This window comes from Hyperoodon ampullatus (genome assembly GCF_949752795.1).
Source record: "Hyperoodon ampullatus genome assembly, chromosome: 15".
Classification (NCBI taxonomy): Eukaryota; Metazoa; Chordata; class Mammalia; order Artiodactyla; family Ziphiidae; genus Hyperoodon; species Hyperoodon ampullatus.
The window spans coordinates 9,814,570-9,839,146 of NC_136928.1; the positions used below are offsets into that span (position 1 = coordinate 9,814,570).

Here is a 24,577-nt window from a genome sequence, read left to right on the forward strand (position 1 = left end):
TAATCATACTTTATAATTGGACAAGTTTTAAGCTACGTTGTTTCAGAATTATTGTCAAGGATTCTGAAAATTACAAGCATCAGGGTGCAGGACTTTTTAAGTCAAACAGACTTGAGGTTCAAACCATCAGTCCATCCCTTATTAGGTATATGTCTTATGAGCAAATTGTATTACCTCTCAGCCTCAGTTTCCCCAACCATAAAATAGGGCTTATGGCCGTTAAGGACTAAATGTAATAATGCTGGCGCAGTGCTTCGCACAGTGCCTAGCATATGGCAAGCACTTGAGGACAGCCAGCTATTATTTTCATCATGGAACATTAAATCTCTTTCACCAAGGAGCCAGTCACTTTAAACCTGATCCTTACCCTTTCATCCTACAAAGACAGTTTCACGTTGTTTTTTAACTCCCCAAGCCCCTCAACCTTGGATTGATAAATCTTATCCTTGCTTTACTTCCTTGGTTCCTCTAATCTATCATCTCTGAATTTATCAGAGCTATGGATAAGGAAGAAAAATATTAAAAAAATCTGAAGTCATTTTTTCAGATGTCCACTGCATAGGTAAGCGTCTTGTGACTGGCTGCTCCTACATCTGTACCCAACATCTGGCCTCCCTCAGAACTCTGAGTGGACAGCGTCAGCATTTGGCTCAGAAGGATTAGGATTTGAAGAATCTGCGTTTGAAGAACTCGGCTCTCCAACTGGCTCAAAGGGTCGCAAGTTCGCAAAAGTCACCTCTTGGGCCAGCTGCTCCAGGGAAGGGCGGCCTAATACCAGATTTCGAAGTGAGATACAAGTCATCAGAAAGCTGAAAAAGAGGGAAGAAGCCAGCAATGCAAACTCCTGTTTCAACACAGGCATTCCTGCCAAAGCCCTTAGGGGACACCTGGTCCTACCCCCTCACCCAGGCACCCTAACATCCCAGTTGGAAGGGCACCCCACTCCTTATACAGTCTGGTAGAGGACTCCGGAGTGGGGCAGGAATAACCCACAGGGAGGCGGGAGAAAAGCTGAGGCAGAACAAGACGGCGGCCATCAGACACCGCTTACTCTCCCGTTCAATCAGGGAGAGGAGAATGGAGAGGACAAAAGGGAGGAATTTAGCACCGGATTGTCCTTTCCTGGGAACAGTCCCTACTGTTACCCTCACCAGAGAAAAGTTACTCAGCCTGCAGACATCTGATGGCAAAGACACGTACTGCTGTGGGTAAAACTTACCTGCGGCGAAAGACATAGAGCTTTCGCAGCAAGAAGCGGAGGAGTCGCTCGTGGAAAGGGGCATTTCGCCGGCGTTCGATCTCCTGGAGCCTTTGCTGGCGTCTAAGAAAGGTCTGAACCAGCGGTGTTGGCTCAGGGCCCCCTTTGACTTCCCCTTCCAGCAGAGGTTGCAGCTCTGGAGGCAGAGGCTCTGTTTCTGCCCGAAAGAGGGCAAAAAGAGGAATCACTGAGGCAGAGAGAGAGAGAGAGCGTTCTCTCTCCTAGAGCTCCCCTTTCCCGGGCTAGACGCTTCAAGTTCATTCTTTAACGGCTAGATCCTCACTCACAACCCTGACTTCTTGTAAAGCCGCCATCTCAGCCCAAATCTTCATATACTCACCACTTCCATTCTCCACCTTCTCCTTCAATTCTTGCAGGTGTGCCAGGTCTTGCTCCAGTGCAAGCTCTGTAGTGTTGACATAGATGTACATGTAGCAGGAAGGACTGGACGACACTGTATACACCTTGTGGTACTCACCAGCAGGCAACTGAAAAGAGGGAAGAAACAGATCTCTTTCACCCTCTAGCTTTCCCTAGCCAGCCTATGGCCTCCCTACACTGTACCCGGCCCCACACATCTTTTTTCTTGTGTTTTGGGAGTCCAAAGGAACTGACCTCTAGAACCCTGAATGAGGCTATTCACAGCCACCACCACCCCCCCGGGGCCCTTGCTTTTTGAGCTCCCACTGTGTTATTGTTATGTTAAAGTATTTTGAGTCTGTAATAAATCAACTCTACTCGTCTAAACTTTTCTACCATTGTTTTTTTCTGTCGTTTTTGTTTTGTTTTTCTAACATGTATTTATTTGGCTGCATCGGGTCTTAGCTGCAGCATGCGGGACCTTCATTGTGGCACACAGGCTTCTCTCTAGTTGTGGCGCACGGGCTCCAGGGTGCATGGGCTCAGGAGTTGCGGCACGTGGGCTCTCTAGTTGTGGCGTGGGCTCAGTAGTTGTGGCGCGGGCGGGCTTAGTTGCCCCACAGCATGGGGGATCTTAGTTCCCCAACCAGGGATCGTACCCACGTCCCCTGCATTGGAAGGTGGATCCTTAACCACTGGACCACCAGGGAAGTGGTGGTCCCTCTACCATTGTTAATTCAAGCAGAATACCTGCATTTTTTCCCCCTCTTGAAGAGTCTGGTTCTTCTGTTCTGCCACCAGCTCCACGGTCACCTCCCCCTGCAGCAGCTGGATGCTAGTGTTGCCCAGGTCTTCGCTCACAAAGTTCTCCAGGTGCAGCCCTGCCAGGGGCAAGAGTTCCCCAACCCACCCCATGGTGGAGTGAACTCACCCCCAGCCGGAACAGAGAAATCACACCTTCACCACCACCCCACACCTCGGGTTTCAAAAACCTTCCTCCCACCAGGAGAGGCCCCTCCCCACTCCATCACACGCCATATCCCTGGCCAACGAAGCCAGGAGGGAGACAGCACAGCCTCCTTGCTCTCCTCCGTACCAGGGAAATCCGCGATGAAGACCACTTCGGTGTGGTTGTCCAGGCTGCTCTTGATTTCCTGTAATTTGGTTCTCCAGGGAGACAGGTCCATCAGTAGCGGCTGCAGCCAAGGTGTACGCTGGAAGGGGGACCAGGTAGCCTGCACGATGTCCACACGAGGGTCAAAAATCCTTAGGAAAGAAAACCATGTTCTAAGGAGGCCACAGCCACCTATGCACTGGCATTTCCGGTTCTGTTCTTTTCATCACTGTTCCCAGATAGAGGAAAGAGGGTTTTTCAGAAAGAAGAAAATGGCCTACGTCAGCATGTTACTGCCAGTTTGGGACAGAGAGAGGAGGGGAAAGAGATTCTGGAGCCCTGGGAAGAGTGGGAGTTAGTGGCCACCTGACAAGAGCTGTGATAACAGCTTCTAAAAGAATAAGTGTGTTACCTTTTCTTCAGGAGGATGGTGCCCCCTGCTGGAAGCAATCTGCTATGCCCACACCCAGGTCAACAGGGACATGCACCAGAAGACAGCCTTTCAAGCAAGACAACACTGGGGAGCGTGGGCTATTCATCTCGGCAGAAAGAGCTGGACTTCATCTCTCCCCCTTCTCTGCTCCCCATGCCCACCTCTGCTGGAAGCGGTCATTGATGGAGACCCAAATATCAAAGTAGATCTGGGGCTCAGTGACATTGTACTTGGGAAGCAGGCGGCTCAGGCAAGTGGCATATTGCTTCAGCATGTCCGCATGATCCTTCCAGCGCCGGCTCTGTGTGAATACCTGCCCCAAACCCCCACGTTAGTCCCACCTCATTGTTCTGGAGCCTCCGGACAGGTCATGCAATGCCAACGGCACAGAGAGACCCCTGCCTGCTGCCAGTTCTGACAGAGAAACCGCAACAACACCAAAACCCCACGAAACTCGCTGGAAGAATTTCTCATTGCAGGGCTAGTGGTACTCACCTCTCCTAAATCTCATCTCAGTTCAGGGAAGTGAACGACATCGCCCTATTTCAACCCCCACCAAAGAAGCGCTCCACGGGGCTCCAGAGAAAGGGCAGAGTGGGCCCAAATGTGTTTTACTTCATAATTGTGTTTACGACCAAACCAGACCCCAAAGCTCAAGGCGGGGCTCTGAAGGCCAGTAAATCGTCAGCATCAGACATCTCACCCCAGGGTTGAGGTAGCCCAGCTCGCCGGTGCGGCTATCACGGTAGGTGATCTTCACGTGCTGGTGGGAGCGGGAGTGCACCATCATGTCCCAGGAATAGCCGTACAGCCCGTTTGTCCAGTTGTTATAGCCCTGAGGAGGCAGGGCAGCCGCAGTCAGCTCGATGGTCCTCACGCTGACACCATCCTCCGCCGAGCGAGGTCTGCAAGACCAGCCCCGCTCTCTCCCGGCTGCCGTCGCCTCCACCGCTATCCAAAGTTAAGCCCCAGCCCACACGTACCTGGGTGAGGAAATGGGAATAGGGCAGGAAGAGCTGCTCCAGGAGGTAGAGCAGGGTGAAGGCGGCACCCAGCCGATGGCGCAGCCCTGGCTTCTGACCACCTTTGGCCCGGCTCCTCTTATACACGCAGGAAGCACTGGGCTGGGGGGCAGTCCCGAGGGGCAGCAGGTCTTGCAGCCTTTTCGGGCAGCGAGCCACCAGCTTCCGCGGCCACTCGGGAGAGCAGAAGAGAGGGCTGCTGGCCAGCATGACATAGGGGAACATACCTAGAGAAGCAGCGAGAAAACCAGCACGTCGCGAGTTTGGCCGGAGGAAAACGTGGGTCATCGCCTCAACCCCCTTCCCCTGGGCAGCCTTTCCCAGGTACTCCGCTGGTGAGGAAAGAAGTTCTCACCTCCAGTCTACTTCTCCCCAGAGAAACTTACTACACAACGCACCTGCTGAGCCCGGAAGCCGCCAGCCGCCTCCCTGTTTGTTTCCATCTCACAGAGACCGCATCCGTCTCGGCTCGGCGCCCGTCCCTGTCACCACCTCCCCCTGCCACACATGCCGCTGGCTCATCCCTCCCCTGCACACCTGTGGTTTCCTATTTCCCACCAGACTACGGGAACTGACCAATGTTGAAGAGCTGGGAATTCATGCAGTGGAAGTAGGACACGAAGAGGAGGCCAACGGATCTTGAGGCATCAAAGAAGAGCAGGAAGCCGGCAGAGAGGTCAAGCAGCAGTCCGCACCAGTGCACCACCAGCAGACTAGTCATCTCCTCCGACAGCACACATCTGCGGACACCAGGGTCACAGGTCAGGCACCGGCCCTCACGGCGCGCTCACAGCAGGCGTACCTCTGCTACCCTGTCCTTGCTGCAGGATCCACCCCCGCAGGTGGGTGGAAGAACTCCGCACAAAGACATCCTCTGGTAGGGTTCTCCAGCCCCTCTTCACCTCCACATACGTTAGGCGGCCATCTTTTCTCAACATACCCTACGTAATAAGCAAGAGTGCATCTCCGAGGGCACAGTTTGATTGGGCAGTGTGTGCTGTGGCGGGCAGGTTCTCCGTGGAGGTTATACATGAGAAGAATCTTTAATAGGGGAACGCTTGGCTAACGCCATCATGGTGTCAAACTTTAGGAACTGGGAGATGACAGGAAGGAGGGAAAAGAACGAAGTAAAACAAGAGGAAAGAAGAAACGGGACGAAGAGGGAGACCAGAGAGGAGCAGCTCTGTTTGGAAGGAGCTGCCAACAACGGTGTTGGCGGGGTAAGGGGCGCCGACCGTCCATCTGCTCCGCATGCCGGCCGAGGAGTCCCGGCGAGAGGCTGGAGCGGCGACCCGAGGGCAGAGGCACCACCCCAGCAACTGCTGGGGCCACCGCCTCACTCACCAAGCCACCCGGCACTGGCGCTTTCCTTTCCTTTACTGCTTTTCCCTTTGCTTCCGCCCACACTGTAAGTCTCCCAGGGGCAGCAAGGCCTAGATCTTCTGATACCATCAACTCTGCCTTCCGCTGAACAGGGAGACGAGTGGACACAGGGAAACACGTGCAAATTCGGGCAAAGTGGGAAGAGCAGCCGTGACCGCAGACCTGAGGGAGGCAAGCCCCACCCCTGCACCTGGGCCACATGAGGCCTCTGCCCTGCCACTCACTTGAAGGGACTGAAGAGCCAGTGCCGGGACAGGTAGTCCATGGAGTAGCCTTCCACCCAGTCTGCGTCCAGCTTTTTCACGCCCGCAATGAAGTACACGATGAAGATCTGCAAACACAAAACGAATGTTCACACAAAGTCAGAACCCTGTCCCCTACAGACAGTCACAAATCAGTTCTGATGCCAGTTCAGGGCCCAAGGGAGGCTAGATCCGTTCTTCTATTCACTCGTCTCATATACTCACTCACCCGACATCCTACAGATGCCAGGCACAGTACCAGGCACCAAGGAAAGGCCTAATGTTACTTTCACGAGGATTCTAATCCAGCGGGAACAAAGCTCGACTCCTTGTACGACAAGGTGAGAGACCCCAGAGATCAGGGGGTTGGAAACAAGGGGGAAGCCAGCCCAGCTTTCCAGCAAAAGGGGAAAAAGAGAAGAGCCAGGGAGGCACAGCAGAGCGCAGTCCGGCAGTGGGACGGCCGTGCTGACAATGGCTGTTGAGAACACCTCCCCCTCTCCTGAAATCCTGTACCTGGCCACGCAGCACAGCATAGTTCCAAAGGGGCACGTGGGCGTTCCGCTTCCGGGCATTCAGCAGGCCGTCCACGGACCTGCAGCGACGGGGAGAAGGATGGAGGACAGCTTCTTAGTCCAGTCCCATTTCTACCTTGGGACTGGCAGAAACGCTTTCTAAGTGTAATGCTCTCTCTATCCCAGGACGTCTCCCACACCTTCTCTGGTCCTCTGGGCTATTCTGAGGTCCTTTAGAATTATATGAGCATACTGCAACAACGACTATTTTAAGTCATAACAGAAATATTACTAGTGAGTTATAACAACAGAAAGTTCAGTGTTTACCATTCGTTTAGTTAGCAAATTAGTTTCTCCTAAAGAAATAGATTGGGAACAAGACGACAATGCTAGAATACGGCTGAATATGAAAAAGAACGAATTTGAGGCAACGTTTGAAAAGCTAAAGGTGTGTGAAAATATATATAGTGCATTTAAAAAAAAGTTTCAATTTCCAAGACAAACTGACACTTCATAGACCTGGATGCTAGGATCTAGTACCAGAGGGTACCTGCTAACAGCTTACCTAGGCTAAGAACTGATAAAACCAGCTACTAAGATTAGATGTATTCTGGGGAGGCAGAAGCAAAGTAGGTTTTCAGGAAGACAAGGAATGAGCAGAGAAGCCAGGAAAGGGGCAGCTTACACTTGTGGTCAAGAGCATGGGAGTCTGTAGTTAAGGAGACCTGGAGTCTCACTTACGCCTCTTACATGCTATGTGACCCTAGGCAAGTCCTTTACTTCTCTAAGCCTTAGTTTCTTCATCTATAAAATGGGAACAGCACTATGGACCGCATGGGGTTATAATGTGGAAAAATTTAAAGTGTTTAGCATAGTGCCTGGCATGTGGAAAGCCTTCAGTAAGTGATGGATATTTTTTCAAACTGTGTAAGAGTCATAAAAATGAGACTTTTCAGGAGTATTCTGTCAACAGTGCCTCTTTGTGATGACAGCTGGCCACTCTGAATGAATGTAAAGGTTTACAAAAGGGGTATCTGCACGTGTGTGCTGATGAAAGAAGTTTAATTAATGACTGATAAATCACCAACAAATCCAATACTGAGATTTTTCCCCCCTATACTCATGTTACTGACAGCTCATACTCGCTTTTCACTTAATAATGGGAGAATCCTTAAAGGTCATCTGCGCTGCCACCCTGTCTCCATCTCCCCTGAGAGACGGTCACCTGAGCCAGAGGTCGAGGAGGGCTCCCTCCTCCCGGGACAGCACTGCTCAGCAGCCCCGGTGGGCCCGCTCCTTCTGACATGACTGCCCCACAGCAACTTCTACGCTTGGCTCTAACTCTGCCCTCGGGGCTCACACACACAGAAAGTCTGCTCCCTCTTCCACATGACCACCCTTGTAGTATCTGAGAACAGCTATGTGTGGCTTTAGTCTTCTCTTCTTCTCTCTAAGAGGATTACAGGAAGTGGATAGATCAAGGCACCTGGGGAGATAGGGAAAGCGTGAAGGGGTGCGAATGGAGCCATTTTGCTTTTTTGTCACCCCAAGAGCCCCAACCTCACGGACCCTTCCCTCTCCCAAATCCACCCAAATCAAAGTGTCACCCTGTAGCCACACTCTGCAACGCATGGCTGAAAATACGTTTGCTGGGACAAATTCTAGGACCTCACCGGGCCCCTGTCTCTGGTAACCATCCTGACGCCGCCAACCCCTCCCTCTTCTCCCCAGACTCATACCAGTAGCGGTTAGCATCCACGAACGTCAGCTGAAAGGCCAACAAGCCATACAGATAGGAGTGGTTGTTCCACGATGTCTTGTCCAGAAGAAACACATACCAGTATGGCAGCAGGAATAACACACAGCTTATCCGGTAGCACAGGCCCAGCATCATGCCCAGTGCCCCTGGGATTTGTGGGGGAGAGGATTAAGAGGTCAGAGGGGCACTACAGGCCCAGCTCCCCTGGGACAGACTGTGGGTAGGATTAGGAAAGGTCATCAGACATTTTACAACCAGGTGAAAATAAATTTCAATTAAATGTTATTTCAACATTTTAAACAGAGTTACGGGGTCACAGCTCAGAGGACACACAGGTCAGCAGGATGAAATTATAAGTCACAGAGGAAGTGAAATAAGAAACGCAAGACCTTGGTCATTCACCAGCATGCTTTGTATTTCTGGGTTTTGGGTAGGCCAGTCAATACTCCCATCTCTCCTACAGTTTCCCTCACCCAGAAACATGATGGTGTAGACCAGATACATCCAGTCAAGTGGCAGTGGCTGCAGGGCGTCCAGCAACGGGAAGCGGCACACCTCCAGCCCATCCAGGTATCTTCGGTCCAGGGAGCTGAGCCCCCGCTCCTGGGGAATGTCCAGCACCATCATCAGCCCTGAGAAGGCAGAGGGGGAGGGGGCTGTTAGGCCTTAGCAAAGCGAGCCGTGGAACACGCTGGAATACAGTCGAGCACACCCAGCTCCAGGGTCAGACTTCTTTCCTAACCCCGGAAAGAATTCATTCAACAATAATCACGGAGCGCCTACTCTGTGCTAGGCATTATGCCAGTTGTGTCATCTCAGACAGCCACTGCACCTCACTGAGCCAATTCCCCATTTGTGAAAGGGGGCTCATAATATTTTGCAGGGTTTCAGAGAAGATTAAATGAAAGAAGTGTACAAGATGCGATCAAAGCTGTTCAGGTTCGTTTTTTGTTGTTTTTTTTTTTTGCGGTACGCGGGCCTCTCACTGTTGTGGCCTCTCCCGTTGCGGAGCACAGGCTCCGGACGCGCAGGCTCAGGTGCCACGGCTCATGGGCCCAGCCGCTCTGTGGCATGTGGGATCTTCCAGGACCGGGGCACAAACCCGTGTCCCCTGAATCTGCAGGCGGACTCTCAACCACTGCGCCACCAGGGAAGCCCCTGTTCAGGTTTTGATAGTAATATGTGTAAAGGTCTGCCCTACTGGCTACAGAAAGTGCTCTGGGGTGGTGCTCCTCAACCTCTTTTACTTCCTGGCACACCTGGCAAAGCAGTATCTGGCCAGCACACTGGGGTAAACAAGAGGGGTACTCAGGCCAGGAAGGCATCTCCAGTTAAAGCAAGATTTCTCAACCCCAGGACTATTCAGTTTGGCCTGGTTAATTATTTCCTGGGAGGGCTATCGTGTGGTTCATAGGTCATGCAGCAGCATCCCTGGCTTCTGTGTAGATGCCAGTAACCACCTATTCCCCTTCCCTCCCACCCCCAAGATGGGACAAACACAAATGTCTACAGACATTGCCAAATGTCCCCTGGAGAGCAAACTCACTCCCCGTTGAGAAGCACTGGGTTAAGGGGAGTAATATCTCAGCATATCTGTAACCCATTCCAAACATACATGCTGTGGCCTATGAGAAAGATCTGGATTAGGGAGTCACAGCCTAAATGTCTGCCCTGTCACCCCTGCCACTTCTCTAAACTCCAGTCCTTAGCATACTTACCGGGCAACTTCATGCCACAAATAAAATGGGATCCTGTTCCTCTACCTCTATATTTCCTATAGCCTCAGATCAAAGCATTTCTGGTCTCCAAACCCTAATCGGAGACAAAACTGGGTCACAACGACCTCTTCCAGGATATCAGTAACTTCAGCTCTTAGGAAAAGGAAGGTAAGTCCACTAAGCAAGTAAGTATCCAAGAAATGGACAAGGGACGATTGTCATTTTCCCACCCCCAACCACGCTGGCCCCTCCCAGAAACTGGACTTACCAAAGAGAAAACGGAAGACTGCCAGGCTTGCAGGATCCGTTGGTCTATTCAGCAGGGTCACCAGCTTCCCCCAGCTGGACACATCTGTCCACTCAAAACCCAAGAGCCTCCCCATTCGGCTGCCCTGATGGCGCCCTGAGGTCTGTCCAGCCTTATCTTTCTGTACTTTATCTGCAACCGATAAATGGAGAAAGTTGTGGGTGCGCGTATGGGAAGGGAGATGCTTTAAAATAGGCTCCTCCCCAAATCACAGAAATCACAGGCCCAGGGCTTCTGCCTACCTGGATTCTCCCACTGATCTCTGACTACCCGAAACATCCCTGCAGTACAGCCCCTCCTCCAGGATCCCCCAATGCCCCAGAACCTTTCTCAGACAGCAGTCCCCTAGCCGCAAAGCGTCCTGAATGTCATCACCACCCCGAAGCCGAAGACTGCAATCTCTCTCTATGGCTCCTTCCCATCGGAGGCTCCCTTCCCCAGGCCCCACAGGGAAGTCCTCCGGCCCCCACCCCTCTGAAACCCGCGCCCCTCTCTATCCGCCACAAGGCGGGGCTCTGACCCTACCTGAGTCGGGCGGGGACCGCGCAGACCGACCAGACACCACCATGGCCTCGGGGAGGTACGTCGGCCACAGCGACAGCGTGCGAGTGGGTGGCGTAGCGAGGGAAAACTCCCCTAAGTCCCGCCTCCCAGACACATCAGCACCCGCGAGGCCGACCGGAAAGTGCCGGGACTGTCGTGAAGAGCCCTAGTCGGCCGCGCCGGGCTCCCTGCTTGGCGGCAGAGGGCGGAGCGAGGAGCCTTGGGGCGGGGCGAAGCGGCCGCGAAGGGGCGTGGTCAGGCCCCGCCTTCCCCGGTGACCCAGGAGGAGCGAAGATGTCATCGGACCTGCCTCTCTTCCGCCGAATGACCAGTGTCTTCCCTGAGGCCTCCCGATCCCTCTCCGCGCTTTCAGCCTAAGAAGACTCCGAGAGCCCGCAGCTTCCCTGGGTCACTCCCCGCAGCCATTAGGCCTCTCCAGACGTGAGCAGCGCGGGCGCAAATGTCAGAGTCTTCCCAGAGAGGTTCCCGCCGAATTAGGACGCACCTGGAAGGGCTGCCCCGGTCTAGAGACTGTGCAAGTTTCTTTATTCTCTCTTCCAGTACCTGCCATGAACCAGAGGTTTGAAAGCAGCAGGGGAAACCGGAACAACATAGCTGCAGAGGGTATGCAGAGTAGGGGCAATGAATAGAGTGGTCGATCAGGGAAAGTCTTAGAGAGGTGAGTCTCGAACAGCATTGTAACATCTAATTCTCTGCACTGGGATTGACCAGCAGGATCAGAGGAAGGCATCTTAGACCAGGGGTTCTCACATTTTTTAGTCTCAGAACCCCTCTACACTGCTACACACGTTATGGAGAACCCTAAAGAGCTTTTGTTTATAAAGGGTTATATTTTCCCGTATTTACCGTATTGGAAATTTACACTGAGAAATGTTTAAAATATGTATTGATTCACTAAAGAAAAAAGTAATAAACCCATTACATGTTTATATAAATAACCTTTTTAAGAGAAAAAGTATATTTTCCACACCAAGAAAATACATGAGAATAGTATTATTTTACATGCAAATCTCTTTAATGTTTGGCTTCATTGAAGAAAGCTGGATTCTCATATCTGCTTCTGCATTCCATCTGTTGTGAAATGGTGTTGATTGAAGTATGTGAAGGAAACCTGGCCTTACCGGTACTCAGTTGGAAAAAAGAGAAGCATTTTAATAGCCTGTTTAGATAACTGTGGATACTCTTTTGTACCACATCAAAACTTACAAGTAGTCGTTTTTTAAAGGTTAGTCCGATGTGAAATTGGAAATCATATAATGAACTTTATGCTCTATTACATTAAAATCACTGGTATATCTTGCACTTTGAATGGACCTTTTACTCACGCATGATTTTGTAAAATATGCACGGTCATTTGGAAAACATTGGTTCACTGAGTTACACAGCTCTTTTAAATGTAGAGCCTCTTAAACGTTGGGAAGCTGCCAGGCTCACAGTGGCAGATACAAGTTTTCAAAATTTTAATTTTCGCTTGAAAGCTCAAATTTACCATTGGCAACAAATACTATTTATTGTTTTCCTTGAACGAACCGGCTCCTTTCATTTTTGAGAAAATATTTGCTAAATGCACCAGTTTGAATAACCATAGTTTGTCCAATGTCCTTTCAAGTAAAATGGTACTTTGTTTAAAAAGAAAAAAAAGACAAAAGCAAAGATACTCAACATCTTATATCATTAGGAAATTGCAAATTTGGGAATTCCCGGACAATCCAGTGGACTAGGCGCTTTCATTGCTGTGGCCCGGGTTGAGTCCCTGGTTGGGGAACTAAGATCCCGAAAGCCGCTTGGCATGGCCAAAAAATACAATACAGTAAAATAAAACAGCAGTGAGATACTATTAGAATAGTTGAAATCCAAGGCACTGACAACAACAAATGCTGGCAAGGATGTGGAGCAACAAGAACTCTGCTTCCATTACTTGTGGGACTGCAAAATGGTACAGCCACATTGGAAGACAGTTTTGGCAGTTTCTTACAAGACTCCACATACTCTTACCATATGATCCAGCAATTGTGCTCCTTGGTTATTTACCCAAATGAGTTGAAAACTGATGCCCACACCAAATCTGCACGTGGATGTACAGCAGCATTATTTATAATTGCCCGAACTTGAAAGCAACCAAAATGTCCTTCAGTAGGTGAATGGGTAAAATAAACTAGCACATCCATATGATGGAATATTCAGTGATAAAATGCAAACGCATGGCAGGAAGGAATGCAATGACTACTACTAAAATTTGGTGCCACTGTCTCACTCCTGCTAAGTTGTCAGCAGTTTTGCCACCATTGCTTTTTGCATCATCAGTGCAAATGTCAACACAGTTTAAAAGGCAAATAACATCTCAGTATTGTTATAGTAGTTTTGTCCCTAAAGACTCGAGGGGTTCATGGACTGTGTGCTGAGAACCGCTATCCTAAAGGGAAAAAGCGGCAGGGGTAGGTGTAAAAGTAGAGATGATTGGGCACAAGTTGTGTTTGGCAGGTGGAATCACCGGGCTAACAAGTGTTCCTGCTGTTGAGGGTCTGGCCCACTTCTAGGTCATCCTAATAGGCAAGGGAGGCCAAGTCACTTTGGAAGCCATAGATCTATTTAGGGGACGGATCTCTTAATCCACTGTCAAATCCCAGTCCAAATGAGTACAGTGTGGGTTGGGAAGTTTGGGCTAGATCTTCCAGGATCACTCAAAATTAGATGGTTCCATTAAGTTCAGTGTTGATGGTCTGTTATGTGCCAAGAACTGGACAAGTTACAGAGGAGGAAACAGAAATGATTAAGTTGTGGCCTCTGTCCTATAGAAGTATAATAATGAAAATATATAGAAATAATAAAATAATAATAGAATGGAAGTCATAAGTATTAAGTGAGGTTCAAAGTGCTACGGGAGCACTGAGGAAAAAATGAATTATGACTGGAGAAATCAGGAAAGTTTTTTTGAAAACTTGGGCCTTAAAGGATGAGTAAAATTTTGAGAGGGGAGAGGGAAATCAAAAGTTCTCAACAGCCTTGGGTGAACTGAGAGCATTCTGTGTAAGAGAACTACAGCTAGTAAATGAGCTGTGCTAACTCTTCACCTTTCCATCCCATGATTTGAACTTGTTTTTGTTCAAGGCGTTGATTTCCAGTTTATCCTTTCAGGACCAATATACAGAGACTCATGGCATCACACATTCATTTATCCATAAAATAGTCCAAAATTTACAAAAGGAATTTCTTCATGGTTCTTTTCTAATAAAAATTCTCTTTCTGTCTGCACTGTGGAGAAAGAAGCCCTCTTTCAGATCTCTCAATTCAAAACCCTAAACATTTAGTGAGTGCCTACTGTGTGCAGGATATATGTTATTTTCTACAAGGGGTACCAAAGTAAAAACACAGCCCCTGCCTTCACAGAGCTTAGAGTCTCAGAGGAGTCAAATGTGTATGTAGTTAATGGCAAAGCATATTATAGGCTCTATAAAAGATACAATGTGATGGCGATCAGAAGAGGAACACGTTAACTTCAGTGGGGAAATCTGGAAGACTTCATGGAAGCAATGTCTCAAATATGAATAGACTTGCCATAGGCGGTGATGAATGAAGGAGGATATTCACTCATCATGAGACAAGTCCACTTGAGCAAAGGTATAAAAGGGGATGGTGTGTTTTGGGAAGGGCAGGTAATTTAGTATGACTGGGGGGCTGGGAGGTGAGTCTCATGAGAGATAAGCTTCAAAAAGCAGGTTGACAGCAATCTTGGAATGCCAAGCTAAGGAGTTTGGGCTCTACCCTGGAGGTGCAGCATACTCAAATCAGTGTTTTGGGAAGATAACAAGTAACCCCAGGAGGAATGGATGGGAAAAGAAAGGTCAGTTTGGGGGTGGCTGGAATTGTTCAGAGAAGAGATAATGCCCCGCATTACCTAGGAAGCACAAGCTGATACGGAAAGGAGGGGGTGGATTTGAGAGACATGACCAAGACTTAGTGATGTCCCGCTGTGTGTGTAGGATGGCTTAGGGGTTCCTAACTTGGGACACTGATAGAATGGGAGTACGATCCAGGAGGAGGAACATGGGGAAAAGATAAAGGGTTTGGGTTGGCTGTCGGATGTGTCTGTGGACTGACCAGGGTATTGGAGAGGAAGCAGTGGCAATTGACAGAGATGTACAGATTTGGGGATCGTCCATAAATGGCTGTTGAAACTGTAAAGGCATTGATTGCACTTCCAGAGGGAGAGCAGGGTTTCTCAACCTTGGCAGTATTGACATGTGGTCTGCATGTTCTTTGTCGTTGGGGGGATGGGTGAGGTGGGGGGAGGGGCTGTCCTTGGCATTGTAGGAAGTTTAGCATCCTTGGCCTCTACCCACTAGATGCCAGTAGCACACCTCCGCCACCAGTTGTGTCCAACAGAAATATCTCCAAATATTGTCAAATATCCCCTGGAGGGCAAACTCAACCCCATAGAGAACGATTGCTCTAGGAGAGAGTGCGGAGTCAAAAGATGGCCAAGGGCAGAACCTTTGGGTTCTAAGGTCACGGTCAGAAAGGAAGAGCACACTGGGAGAGATGGGGGTGACTGTGTCACAGATGGGGTGGCCAGTGGTGTAACAGTCTATAAAGAGGGTTTTGGAGACAAAAGAGGCCTTGGCAGTGGGGAGAGCTTTTTTTTTTTTTGCGGTACGCGGGCCTCTCACTGTTGTGACCTCTCCCATTGGGGCACAGGCTCTGGACGCGCAGGCTCAGCGGCCATGGCTCATGGGCCCAGCCGCTCCGCGGTATGTGGGATCTTCCCCGACCGGGGCACGAACCCGTGTCCCCTGCATCGGCAGGCGGACTCTCAACCACTGCACCACCAGGGAAGCCCGGGTAGAGCTTTATGATCTTTCAGGGAGCAATTCCAACTGAGCCTCCTGAACATGCTTTCTTCTTGTTCGCTAGCCTTTTCCCTGAGACCTACAGGAGTCAACTGCCCCCTTGGGCCATAAATGAGACTGGGATATATGCCAGTGTACCACAAAGTTTTGCCTGGTTGCTTTGCAAGCTGTTCATGTTCCTCTTCCCCGATTTTCTCATTCCATTTGCTCTATTAGTCTCCTTTTTCATTTGTAATGTGCTTTAGCAGAAATATAGAAATATATACCCATACCATTCAACCCTGATAATAACCCCGCAAAATAGCTTTCATTCTTATTCCCATTTCGCAGATGAGGAAACCAAAACTCCCAGAGGGAACCTTGCCTAAGACAGCACAACAAGGGAGCCATAGAGCTGATGCCCAAATCTTCTGATCACGCAGGGACTGAGAACACTCTTCATCACACCCCAGTTGCTTCTTTGGTTGCAACGCCTACCATGTAGCATCTTTTCCTTACAAAGTGACTGACATGCCCCTTCTCCTGGGATGGAGCCTTCCTCGACTGTGAAGGAATCAGTGAATTCTGTTCTCTTGTTCCCTAACCACAGCACCATTTCTGCTCACAGAGTATTGTTTGGTGCCTTACTGAATGTCTCACCTTGTGAGGGTGTTAGCCAGATGGTCTTTTTCCCTTCATCATTTTCTTCTTTTTTTGGCCACACCTTGCGGCTTGTGGGATCTCCGTTCCCTGACCAGGGTTTGAACCTGGGCCATGAATCCTAACCACTAGGCCAACAGGGAACTCCCAGATGGTCTTCTGACAAAGGGTAACATTGTAATCTTTGTACAGGTGAGGCCAAGTCTGTGGCAATTCTGTATGGTGAGGATGAGGACAGACAGGTCACAGGCCCAACTGTGGGCACTTCGGAATCTCCCTGATGGTTGCTGGGTCTAGGCCAAGGGTCATCTCCCTCAGGAACACCAGTGTATGTCCAAGGCTTGCAGTGGCGTACCAGACCCCAGTAACTCCTCAACTGTTGTAACTCTCCTTCCCTCCCTGGGAATCCTCTGTCATTTCCTCCTGCTGCCCACAAACTTCCTACTCTGACCCTTTGTTTCTTGGCACCCCTCATGTTCCCTTAACCACCAATTCACTTAGCATCTGGAATTCTTAGTAATAGTCATCACAAAAGCCACCATTTACTGAGGGTTTTTAAAGTACCAGGCATAGACAATGGAGGTAACTGAGGCTTAGAGATGTTACATAAATCTGTCCAATGTCACATAAATATTAAGGTACAGATCAGCATATCTAATAGACATGTAATTTGAGCCACGTTGGTAATTAAAATTTTCTATTAGCCAAATTACAAGAGAAAAGAGGGGCTTCCCTGGTGGCGCAGTGGTTGAGAGTCCACCTGCCCATGCCGGGGACACGGGTTCATGCCCCGGTCCGGGAAGATCCCACATGCCGTGGAGCGGCTGGGCCCCTGAGCCATGGCCGCTGAGCCTGCGCGTCCGGAGCCTGTGCTCCGCAACGGGAGAGGCCACAACAGTGAGAGGCCCGCGTACTATTAAAAAAAAAAAAAAGAAAAGAAACAGGTGAAATTAATTTTATCAATATTTTTTATTTAACAATATATCCTAAGTGTCTATCAACAGTCCAATGGATAAAGAAGATGTGGTATATATATATACAATGGAATACTACTCAGCCATAAAATAGAGTGAAATTTTGCCTTTTGCAACAACATGAGTGGACCTCAAGGGTATTACGCTTAGTGAAATAAGTCAGACAGAGGAAGACAAATACTGTATGACAGGGGTCCCCAGGCCCCGGTCCTCGGACTGGTACCAGTCCACATCCTGTTAGGACCCGGGCTGCACAGCAGGAGGTAAGCGGCAGACAAGTGAGTGAAGCTTCATCTGCTGCTCCCCACCGCTTGCATTACCGCCTGAACCATCCCTCCCACCCCCCCACCCCCGTCCGTGGAAAAATTGTCTTCCACGAAACCCATCCCTGGTGCCAAAAAGGCTGGGGACCCCTGCTGTATGATATCCCTTACATGTGGAATCTGAAAAATACAACAAACTACTGAATATAACAAAAAAGCAGACTCACAGGTATAGAGGACAAGCTAGTGGTTACCAGTGGGGAGGCGAGGCGGAGTGGCAATTTAGGGGTAGGGGAGTAAGAGGTGCAAGCTACTATGTATAAAATAAGCTAAAAGGATATATCATGCAACCCAGGGAATATAGCCAGTATTTTATAATAGCTATAAATGGAGTATAACCTTTAAAACTTGTGAATCACCATAGTGTACACCTGTAACTTATATAATATTGTACATCAACTATAACTCAATAAAAAAATAAGGCACTTGGGAATTCCCTGGCAGTCCAGCGATTAGGGCTCCGCACTTCCACGGCAGGGGGCACAGATTCGATCCCTGGTGGGCAACTAAGATCCCGCATGCCGTGTGGCCATTTTTTTTTTTTTTTTTTACTCCTAGGTTCTTCATGACATTTTTTTTTTAATTCCATATATATGTGTTAGCATACGACATTTCTCTTTCTCTTTGTGACTTACTTCACTCTGTATAACAGACTCTAGGTCTATCCACCTCATTACAAATAGTTCAGTTTCATTTCTTTTTATGGCTGAGTAATATTCCATTGTATATATATGCCACGTCTTCTTTATCCATTCATCCGATGATGGACACTTAGGTTGTTTCCATCTCCGGGCTATTGTGAATAGACCTGCAATGAACACTTTGGTACATGACACTAGTTGAATTATGGTTTTCTCAGGGTGTGGAGAAAAGGGAACACTCTTGCACTGCTGGTGGGAATGTGAATTGGTACCGCCACTATGGGGAACAGTATGGAGGTTCCTTAAAAACTAAAAATAGAACTACCATATGACACCGCTATCCCACTACTAGGCATATACCACCTCAGTCTTAAAACCAGCCCTGCCATAAAGCTGGGGCCCGGACGAAAACCGCCCCCAGCCATAAGCTGGGGCAGACGAAAACCTGCGGCCCAGAAGTAAACCACCCCCAGTCGTAAGCCAGCCCTAGATGTAAACCTGGGGCCCAGAGACAACACCCCTGAGTCGCAAACCCAGCCCCGCGGCAAACCCGGTGGCTACAGGTCAATCTGGTGCCGAGCGGCAAACCCTCCCCAGTCGCAAAACCTTCTTCCAACATGTCATCAATATATAAAATTACCAAAGAGATATTTATAGTCTTTCTCTCATCATAAGTCTTTGAGATCTGCTGTGTGTTTTACTCTTACATCTCATCTCAGTTTAGACTAGCCACATATCAAATGTTCCACAGCCATTTGTGGTCAGTGGCTACTGTATTGAACAGTGAAAGTATAGATCAAGGATTCTGAGCCACCTCCGCTTGGCTGCACTGTCGCCTTTCTAAGGACGGTGAGGAGTGGGGCAGCCACATTCTCTGTGAAAGCAGGCTGATCCTGTCCCCCACATTCAGGTCTGAAAAAGATAATAATCTTATCTAATTGGGACTAAGATTTCATTATAAATGAGAATAAAGGGTCTCCAAATGTTACAGAAGTCCAAAATGTATTAGACTCTTTAAAAAAGCATTTGTCAGGGCTTCCCTGGTGGCACAGTGGTTGAGAGTCCGCCTGCCGATGCAGGGGACGCGGGTTCGTGCCCTGGTCCGGGAAGATCCCACATGCCGCGGAGCGGCTAGGGCTGTGAGCCATGGCCGCTGAGCCTGGGCGTCCGGAGCCTGTGCTCCGCAACGGGAGAGGCCACAACAGTGAGAGGCCCGCGTACCGCAAAAAAAAAAAAAAAAAAAAAAAGCCTTTGTCAGAGAAGCTGCCATTTCCCTCTTGGAACCTTTGCTTCTTCTGCGATGGGACAGGAATGTTTGTTCCTTTCTGCGCATCCCTGTTATTGTTCTTTTATCTCCATAAACACTGTCCAGGAAAAGTGGATTTTCTCTGGCCTGGAGCCAGGTGGGTGGAAAAATCCTTTGCCCTGGGCCGTCTGTCTTGTCCCTAGGGCAGTCGCATGACCGTTTCTGACGGGGCTCACCCACCGACATGGTGGCCTCGGAAGGGACGTGCAGGACTGTTGAACTCTGGAAGGGAAGGAGGGTTGGTGAGCCATCATCCCCTGGTTTGAGCAGCGGGCAGCCCTTCGATCCAGGCACGGTACTAGGCACATGGCATGTGCTATCCTTTTACCCCTCAGCACCACCCTAGGAGGTAAGCATCCGCACTTGCAAAACCCAGGCAGGTGAAGAGGTCCACTCAGGGTGTGCAGCTTTCCGACACCGGCTCAGGATTACAGCATTCCAGACTTTGGGGGTTTCAATGCTTTCTGCACTAAAACAGACATGGGAACAAGGGTTGTCCAGCAAGAAATGTTCATATCTGCGTTCTGTTTCCATGTGAACAAGGTCTGGCAGGGTGCTTAGGGTTGATTTCAGTCTCTAAGAATTGGGGATGAGATACTCAGAACATAAAACAAAGGAGATGGGGGACTTCCCTGGCGGTCTAGTGGTTAAGTCTCTGCGCTTCCACTGCAGGGGCCACGGGTTCCATCCCTGGTCAGGGAACTAAGATCCCCGGCATGCCTCGTGGTGCAGCCAAAAAATAATAAAAATAAAAATAAAGGAGACGGCTGCCCTTTCTATATCAGGAAACCTAGGAGGACTGCTTGATCTTACTTTTCTTGTTCCTGACAAGTTAGAAGAAATGTGGTGCCGGGGAGCCCTGCCGCTTTAAGCCTAAGCCCTGGTGTCCCAGGAGACTTGGGAGGGAGGTGGAGAGTGCCCGCCTACCTGGGGAACCTGCGCGAGGTGTGGCCGGAGAGGCTTGGGATGCGAGGTGGGCGGGGGCAGGCTGAAAGTTGGACAAGCAGGAAGTGAACCGACGGCTGCCCGAGAGGAAACAGACTAGGCGAGCGTCCTGCTGCCGACAGGCCCGAGCCGCTCGGAAACATGGTGAGAGAGCGGGAAACTAAGAAGGGGCTGATTTCACGAGCAGCCAGAGCGGGCTGGGGCCTGGGGATCAGCAAAGGAAAGCTGGTGGCAAAATCTGAGGGCTGGGCCCGCGCTGACTGTGACCTCTCTTCTTTGACAGCTGGGCTGCAAATAGGTCTGAGCTGCCTGGGCGGGTGTTCCTGCTCTTCTTTGCTCCCTCCCTCCCCTGAGCCCTGAGCTGGCCTGGAGTGGAGCTTCGGTGGGAGTGGGAGATCCTAATTCATCTCCTCCTCCAGCCCTCCGGCCTTCGGGTGTCGTGACATTCCTGGGCAGTGCCTCTGCCGTTCCCAGCGCGGATTCCAGCCCAGCGGCAGGAATCCCGCTCTGCCTGTCACTTTATCCCCGTACAGAAACCCAAAGAATTTGTCTCTCCATCGAGTCCAGGGAATCTCCCCCGTCTCCATAAACCTGAGGAAGAGAGCTGCGGGTTTGTAAAAAAAAAAAAAAAAAAAAAAAGTCAGAAGTTGGTTCTCTGTGATCATCTAGTTTGGACCCACGCCCCTGGCTTGGGTCTGGAAGTCTAGTGGGTCAGGGAGGGAGGAGCTTAGTCGTGTTTTCCCCTCCCTGTTCAAAAACCTTATCAGAAAGCCTGAGGATGAGGCATCAGCCAGGGAGGACTTGCCCTCCATTTCCCCCAACACCCAGGCTGCTGTTTGTATGCTTCATACTCGCCTAAGCAGGCAATGGCGTGGTGCCTGCGCGAGGTGCTTAGTGGTGGGGAAAGCAGAAGTTTGTGGCCCAACGGCTGTCTCTCGTGGGGCCTTGTGAGGGACTTGGAGCCTGGTTGCCGTGGCTCAGGCTGCCCAGGAGGCCGGAGCAGCTCTCCAGCTGGTGTCTTGAAGAGAGGGCGGGTTAGGCTAGGGGAGGGTGGTCTGCGGGGGGAGGGGCACAGACAGGCATTTTTAATGAGGACCCGTGGGATCTGGGAATTCACAGGTTAATGGTGGGGCTGTGCCTTGTGAGGTGCTGGCTCAGCAGTCTCCTCTGACCCTCTCTGAGGAACAAGGAAGCAGTGGAGAGGGCTTTGGGGGTGTGCTTCTTGTCCTCTCACGTGCCCTGAGAACCCACAAAGAAGTTGGATCCAGTCTGTCTCCTAGCGTGGCTCTCACCATCTGGGGCTTAAAAATGCATTTGTTTTTTGTTTGTTTGTTTGTTTGTTTGCGGTACACGGGCCTCTCACTGTTGTGGCCTCTCCCGTTGCGGAGCACAGGCTCCGGACGCGCAGGCTCAGCGGCCATGGCTCACGGGCCCAGTCGCTCCGCGGCACGTGGGATCCTCCCGGACCCGGGCACGAACCCGTGTCCCCTGCAACGGCAGGCGGACTCTCAACCACTGCGCCACCAGGGAAGCCCCAAAGAGCACTTTTTTTTTTTTTTTTGCATTTGTTTTTGATTACACAAGTACTACAGGAAAACATTCTCTTTGCAAACAGTTCAAGCATTACAAAAAGCTGAAGTCCACCCTAGGCCTCGCCCTCCTCTGGCCTCTGAGGCTGCGTCTCAGTCCCTCCAGCACTCGGCCTAATTAACCCCTGTGTGGCTTGCCAGGAGGAGGCGAGTGGTGGTGGAGGAGATGACCGTGTGCGAAACCTGCAGAGTGAAGTGGAGGGAGTCAAGAATATTATGACCCAGAATGTGGAGCGGATCCTGGCCCGGGGAGAAAACTTGGACCATCTCCGTAACAAGACAGAGGATCTGGAAGCCACAGTGAGATGATGGGGAGCCCAGTGGGGGCCAGGGGAGGAGAGGGAAGGAGGATTAGTGGGGGCTTGAGGCTTGGTGGTCTTGGTGGCAGAATGATCCGGAGGGAAGCCTGCCTTTTTACCTGTGTTGGGAATTGATGTGAGCTGAATCCCCACTTCTGATTCTGCTCTATGCCACTGATTGGTACTGGGGTCCAGGGAATGGGCTCAAGGACTGGGGCTGGGGATGCGGGGGTGGACCCGTGGAGGCATTTTGTGAGACAGATAGATGGCTCAGTCAGCCTGTGCTGTCTTAGGCTTCTCTCCTATGAAATCGACTTTCCCTTTGAAGGCTGCCCTTGACAATCATTTGGACCCGGCCTCCCCAGGACAAAAATATTGGCTCCAGAAAATCCTCTTAGGGCCTCTGGCCTTCCCCAGGAGTTATTAGGCACGGGGTGGAAAACTGTTAGAGTCTTGCTGAGCCAGCTTTAAAAAGAAGCTGGGAAGAGGAGTAAAAGTCTTTGATCCCAGGATCCTCTGCTGGCTGAAGGCTGGAATAATATCTCCCACACATCTTGCTAGATCTCATTCTTCTCTTCCTCCTGCAGCCAGAGGCTGAAGCCAGCTGCTCAGGGAGGGAGTAACTCTAAAGTTCAACAGAGGGCTGGAGACTAAGATTCCATGTCCACGGGGAGAGACTGGCCATGGCTTTCTGAGTCCTGTGTGTAATCTTGAGCACAGCTCCTTTGACTCCCTGGGACTTAGTGTTTCTTTCCACGGCCCAAGCTGGGAAGCATGGCCCAGGGAAACAATTTCTGCAATTCCAGTTGGGAGAGGAAGAGCATTTTCCCTCAGTTCCAACCCCTGGACTGCTCTGGCCCCTCCTCAGCGGTCCTCATGTGGCCAGAAGTTATGGAAGCAGGGGGATGTGTCCACCCGGAGCCTGCACCCCTCAGCCCCAGCGTCTGCCCTCCCAAGGGTGGGTTGTGCTGCCAGTGTCACAACCCTGGGTGTGAGCGTGCGTCAGTGGCCCCTCAGGGTGCATGGCCGTGCGGGGGTAAGAAGAGAAGGGGGCAGGCAGGGGACCAGAGGGAGCCCAAGAATTCTAAATTTGAATTGGTTCACCAGATGGTTGTGAAGGTACATCTGTCAAGGTAGGAGCACAGAACTAACTACTTTATTTAGCAGTCTGTTACCTCAACGTAGCACTTCAATGTTTAGATGTATGGCGTGTGGGTCTCGGTGTGCTCATCCCAGTGGCAGGAGGCACTGGGTGATTCTGCCTTATTCCCAACAGTCCGAGCACTTCAAGACCACATCGCAGAAGGTGGCTCGGAAGTTCTGGTGGAAGAACGTGAAGATGATCGTCCTCATCTGCGTGATTGTTTTTATCATCGTCCTCTTCATCGTGCTCTTTGCCACGGGTGCCATCCCTTAAGTAACTTAGGGAACCCCTCCCACCCTGCCCTCTTCTTCGGGGGCAGCCTTCCATAGTGGGTGCCAAGTGGGGCCCTCTCTCCTGTCCTTCTCCACAGGGAATGCTGCTCCATCCTCCCAACCCTCATTCTGGGGCCCCTCTACCACACTGTCTGCCCCAGGGAGCACCTTGGTCCCCAGAAGGAGAGAGCTGGACTGTGGCTGTGTTTCAGGGGTCCTCAGAGTTGGTTGGAGAGACCCAGAAGGGCCAGCACATGGCTGGGAAACTGATGGAACTGAGGGTGGCCAGTGGGCAATAAAGACCTTTCAGTATCCCTATGCATGTGAGGTACTTTCTCCCTTTCCATTTTGCCTTTGGCCCTTCCATTTCTTTTCTCCCCAAGGACGTCCTCTGGCAGAGATCCTCCCATTGGAGGCCCAAGCTGTTGGAGGGGTGGAGAGCATATGTTTGGAGAAGAAAGATGGAAACTCGCTGTCTTTCTTTATCTCCCCTTGTTCCATCATTGTCACTGGTCTCAAGAACAGGAATTTTCTGGAGGTCTTGGCGTATGGAAAATTCAAAACCTTCCCAGCATTTTAGGGTAGTATGTAAGACTCTTTTTTTTTTTTTTTTTTTCTTTTTCGGTACGCGGGCCTCTCACTGCTGCGGCCTCTCCCGTTGAGGAGCACAGGCTCCGGACGTGCAGGCCCAGCGGCCATGGCTCACGGGCCCAGCCGCTCCGCCGCATGTGGGATCTTCCAGGACCAGGGCTCGAACCCGTGTCCCCTGCGTCGGCAGGCAGACTCTCAACCACCGCGCCACCAGGGAAGCCCAGGATGTAAGACTCTTAAGTGTCCCCTCTGGGTCTTACCATTTCCTTGATTAGTTTTCTGCTGGAAGTGTTAGCCGAGACATGAAGCCCACCTGGGCAGAGCATTTAGGA

General features: G+C 50.5%; 3 protein-coding genes across 4 annotated transcripts; 1 reads left to right on the forward strand and 2 right to left on the reverse strand.

Annotated features, from left to right (window-relative positions):
- Positions 1-616: 616 nt before the first annotated feature.
- On the reverse strand, positions 617-8,232 carry LOC307064108 (vitamin K-dependent gamma-carboxylase; the record flags this gene model as incomplete). The annotated part of the gene is made up of 12 exons (XM_079720597.1): positions 8,067-8,232; positions 6,329-6,407; positions 5,795-5,901; positions 4,764-4,927; positions 4,149-4,414; positions 3,869-4,000; positions 3,327-3,478; positions 2,715-2,884; positions 2,369-2,499; positions 1,599-1,746; positions 1,220-1,415; positions 617-809 (listed from the first exon to the last, which is right to left on the reverse strand). The coding sequence occupies exons 1-12, from the start codon at positions 8,219-8,221 to the stop codon at positions 617-619; spliced, it is 1,893 nt and encodes a 630-aa protein (XP_079576723.1). The 5' UTR covers positions 8,222-8,232.
- A 41-nt stretch (positions 8,233-8,273) lies between these two features.
- LOC307063964 (vitamin K-dependent gamma-carboxylase-like) lies at positions 8,274-10,679 on the reverse strand (the record flags this gene model as incomplete). The annotated part of the gene is made up of 4 exons (XM_079720373.1): positions 8,274-8,300; positions 8,489-8,718; positions 10,073-10,243; positions 10,637-10,679. The coding sequence occupies 4 exons, from the start codon at positions 10,677-10,679 to the stop codon at positions 8,274-8,276; spliced, it is 471 nt and encodes a 156-aa protein (XP_079576499.1).
- A 9,745-nt stretch (positions 10,680-20,424) lies between these two features.
- VAMP8 (vesicle associated membrane protein 8) lies at positions 20,425-23,972 on the forward strand. Of its 2 annotated transcripts, none has more exons than XM_079720824.1 (3): positions 20,425-20,494; positions 22,081-22,239; positions 23,515-23,972. In XM_079720824.1, exons 1-3 carry the CDS (start codon positions 20,492-20,494, stop codon positions 23,653-23,655), a joined length of 303 nt encoding a protein of 100 aa, XP_079576950.1. In that variant the 5' UTR covers positions 20,425-20,491; the 3' UTR covers positions 23,656-23,972. The 2 variants fall into 2 exon arrangements, with proteins under 2 accessions (XP_079576950.1, XP_079576949.1); XM_079720823.1 differs by lacking the exon at positions 20,425-20,494 and adding an exon at positions 20,660-21,237.
- Positions 23,973-24,577: the final 605 nt, after the last annotated feature.

Bases quoted from the DNA above. Each gene is read 5' to 3' on its own strand.
- VAMP8 (XM_079720823.1), top strand. From the start codon at position 21,217: ATGGCGTGGTGCCTGCGCGAG. The intron at 21,238-22,080 runs GTGCTTAGTGGT...GTGGCTTGCCAG, and splicing joins TGGCGTGGTGCCTGCGCGAG to GAGGAGGCGAGTGGTGGTGG. The intron at 22,240-23,514 runs GTGAGATGATGG...TATTCCCAACAG, and splicing joins CAGAGGATCTGGAAGCCACA to TCCGAGCACTTCAAGACCAC.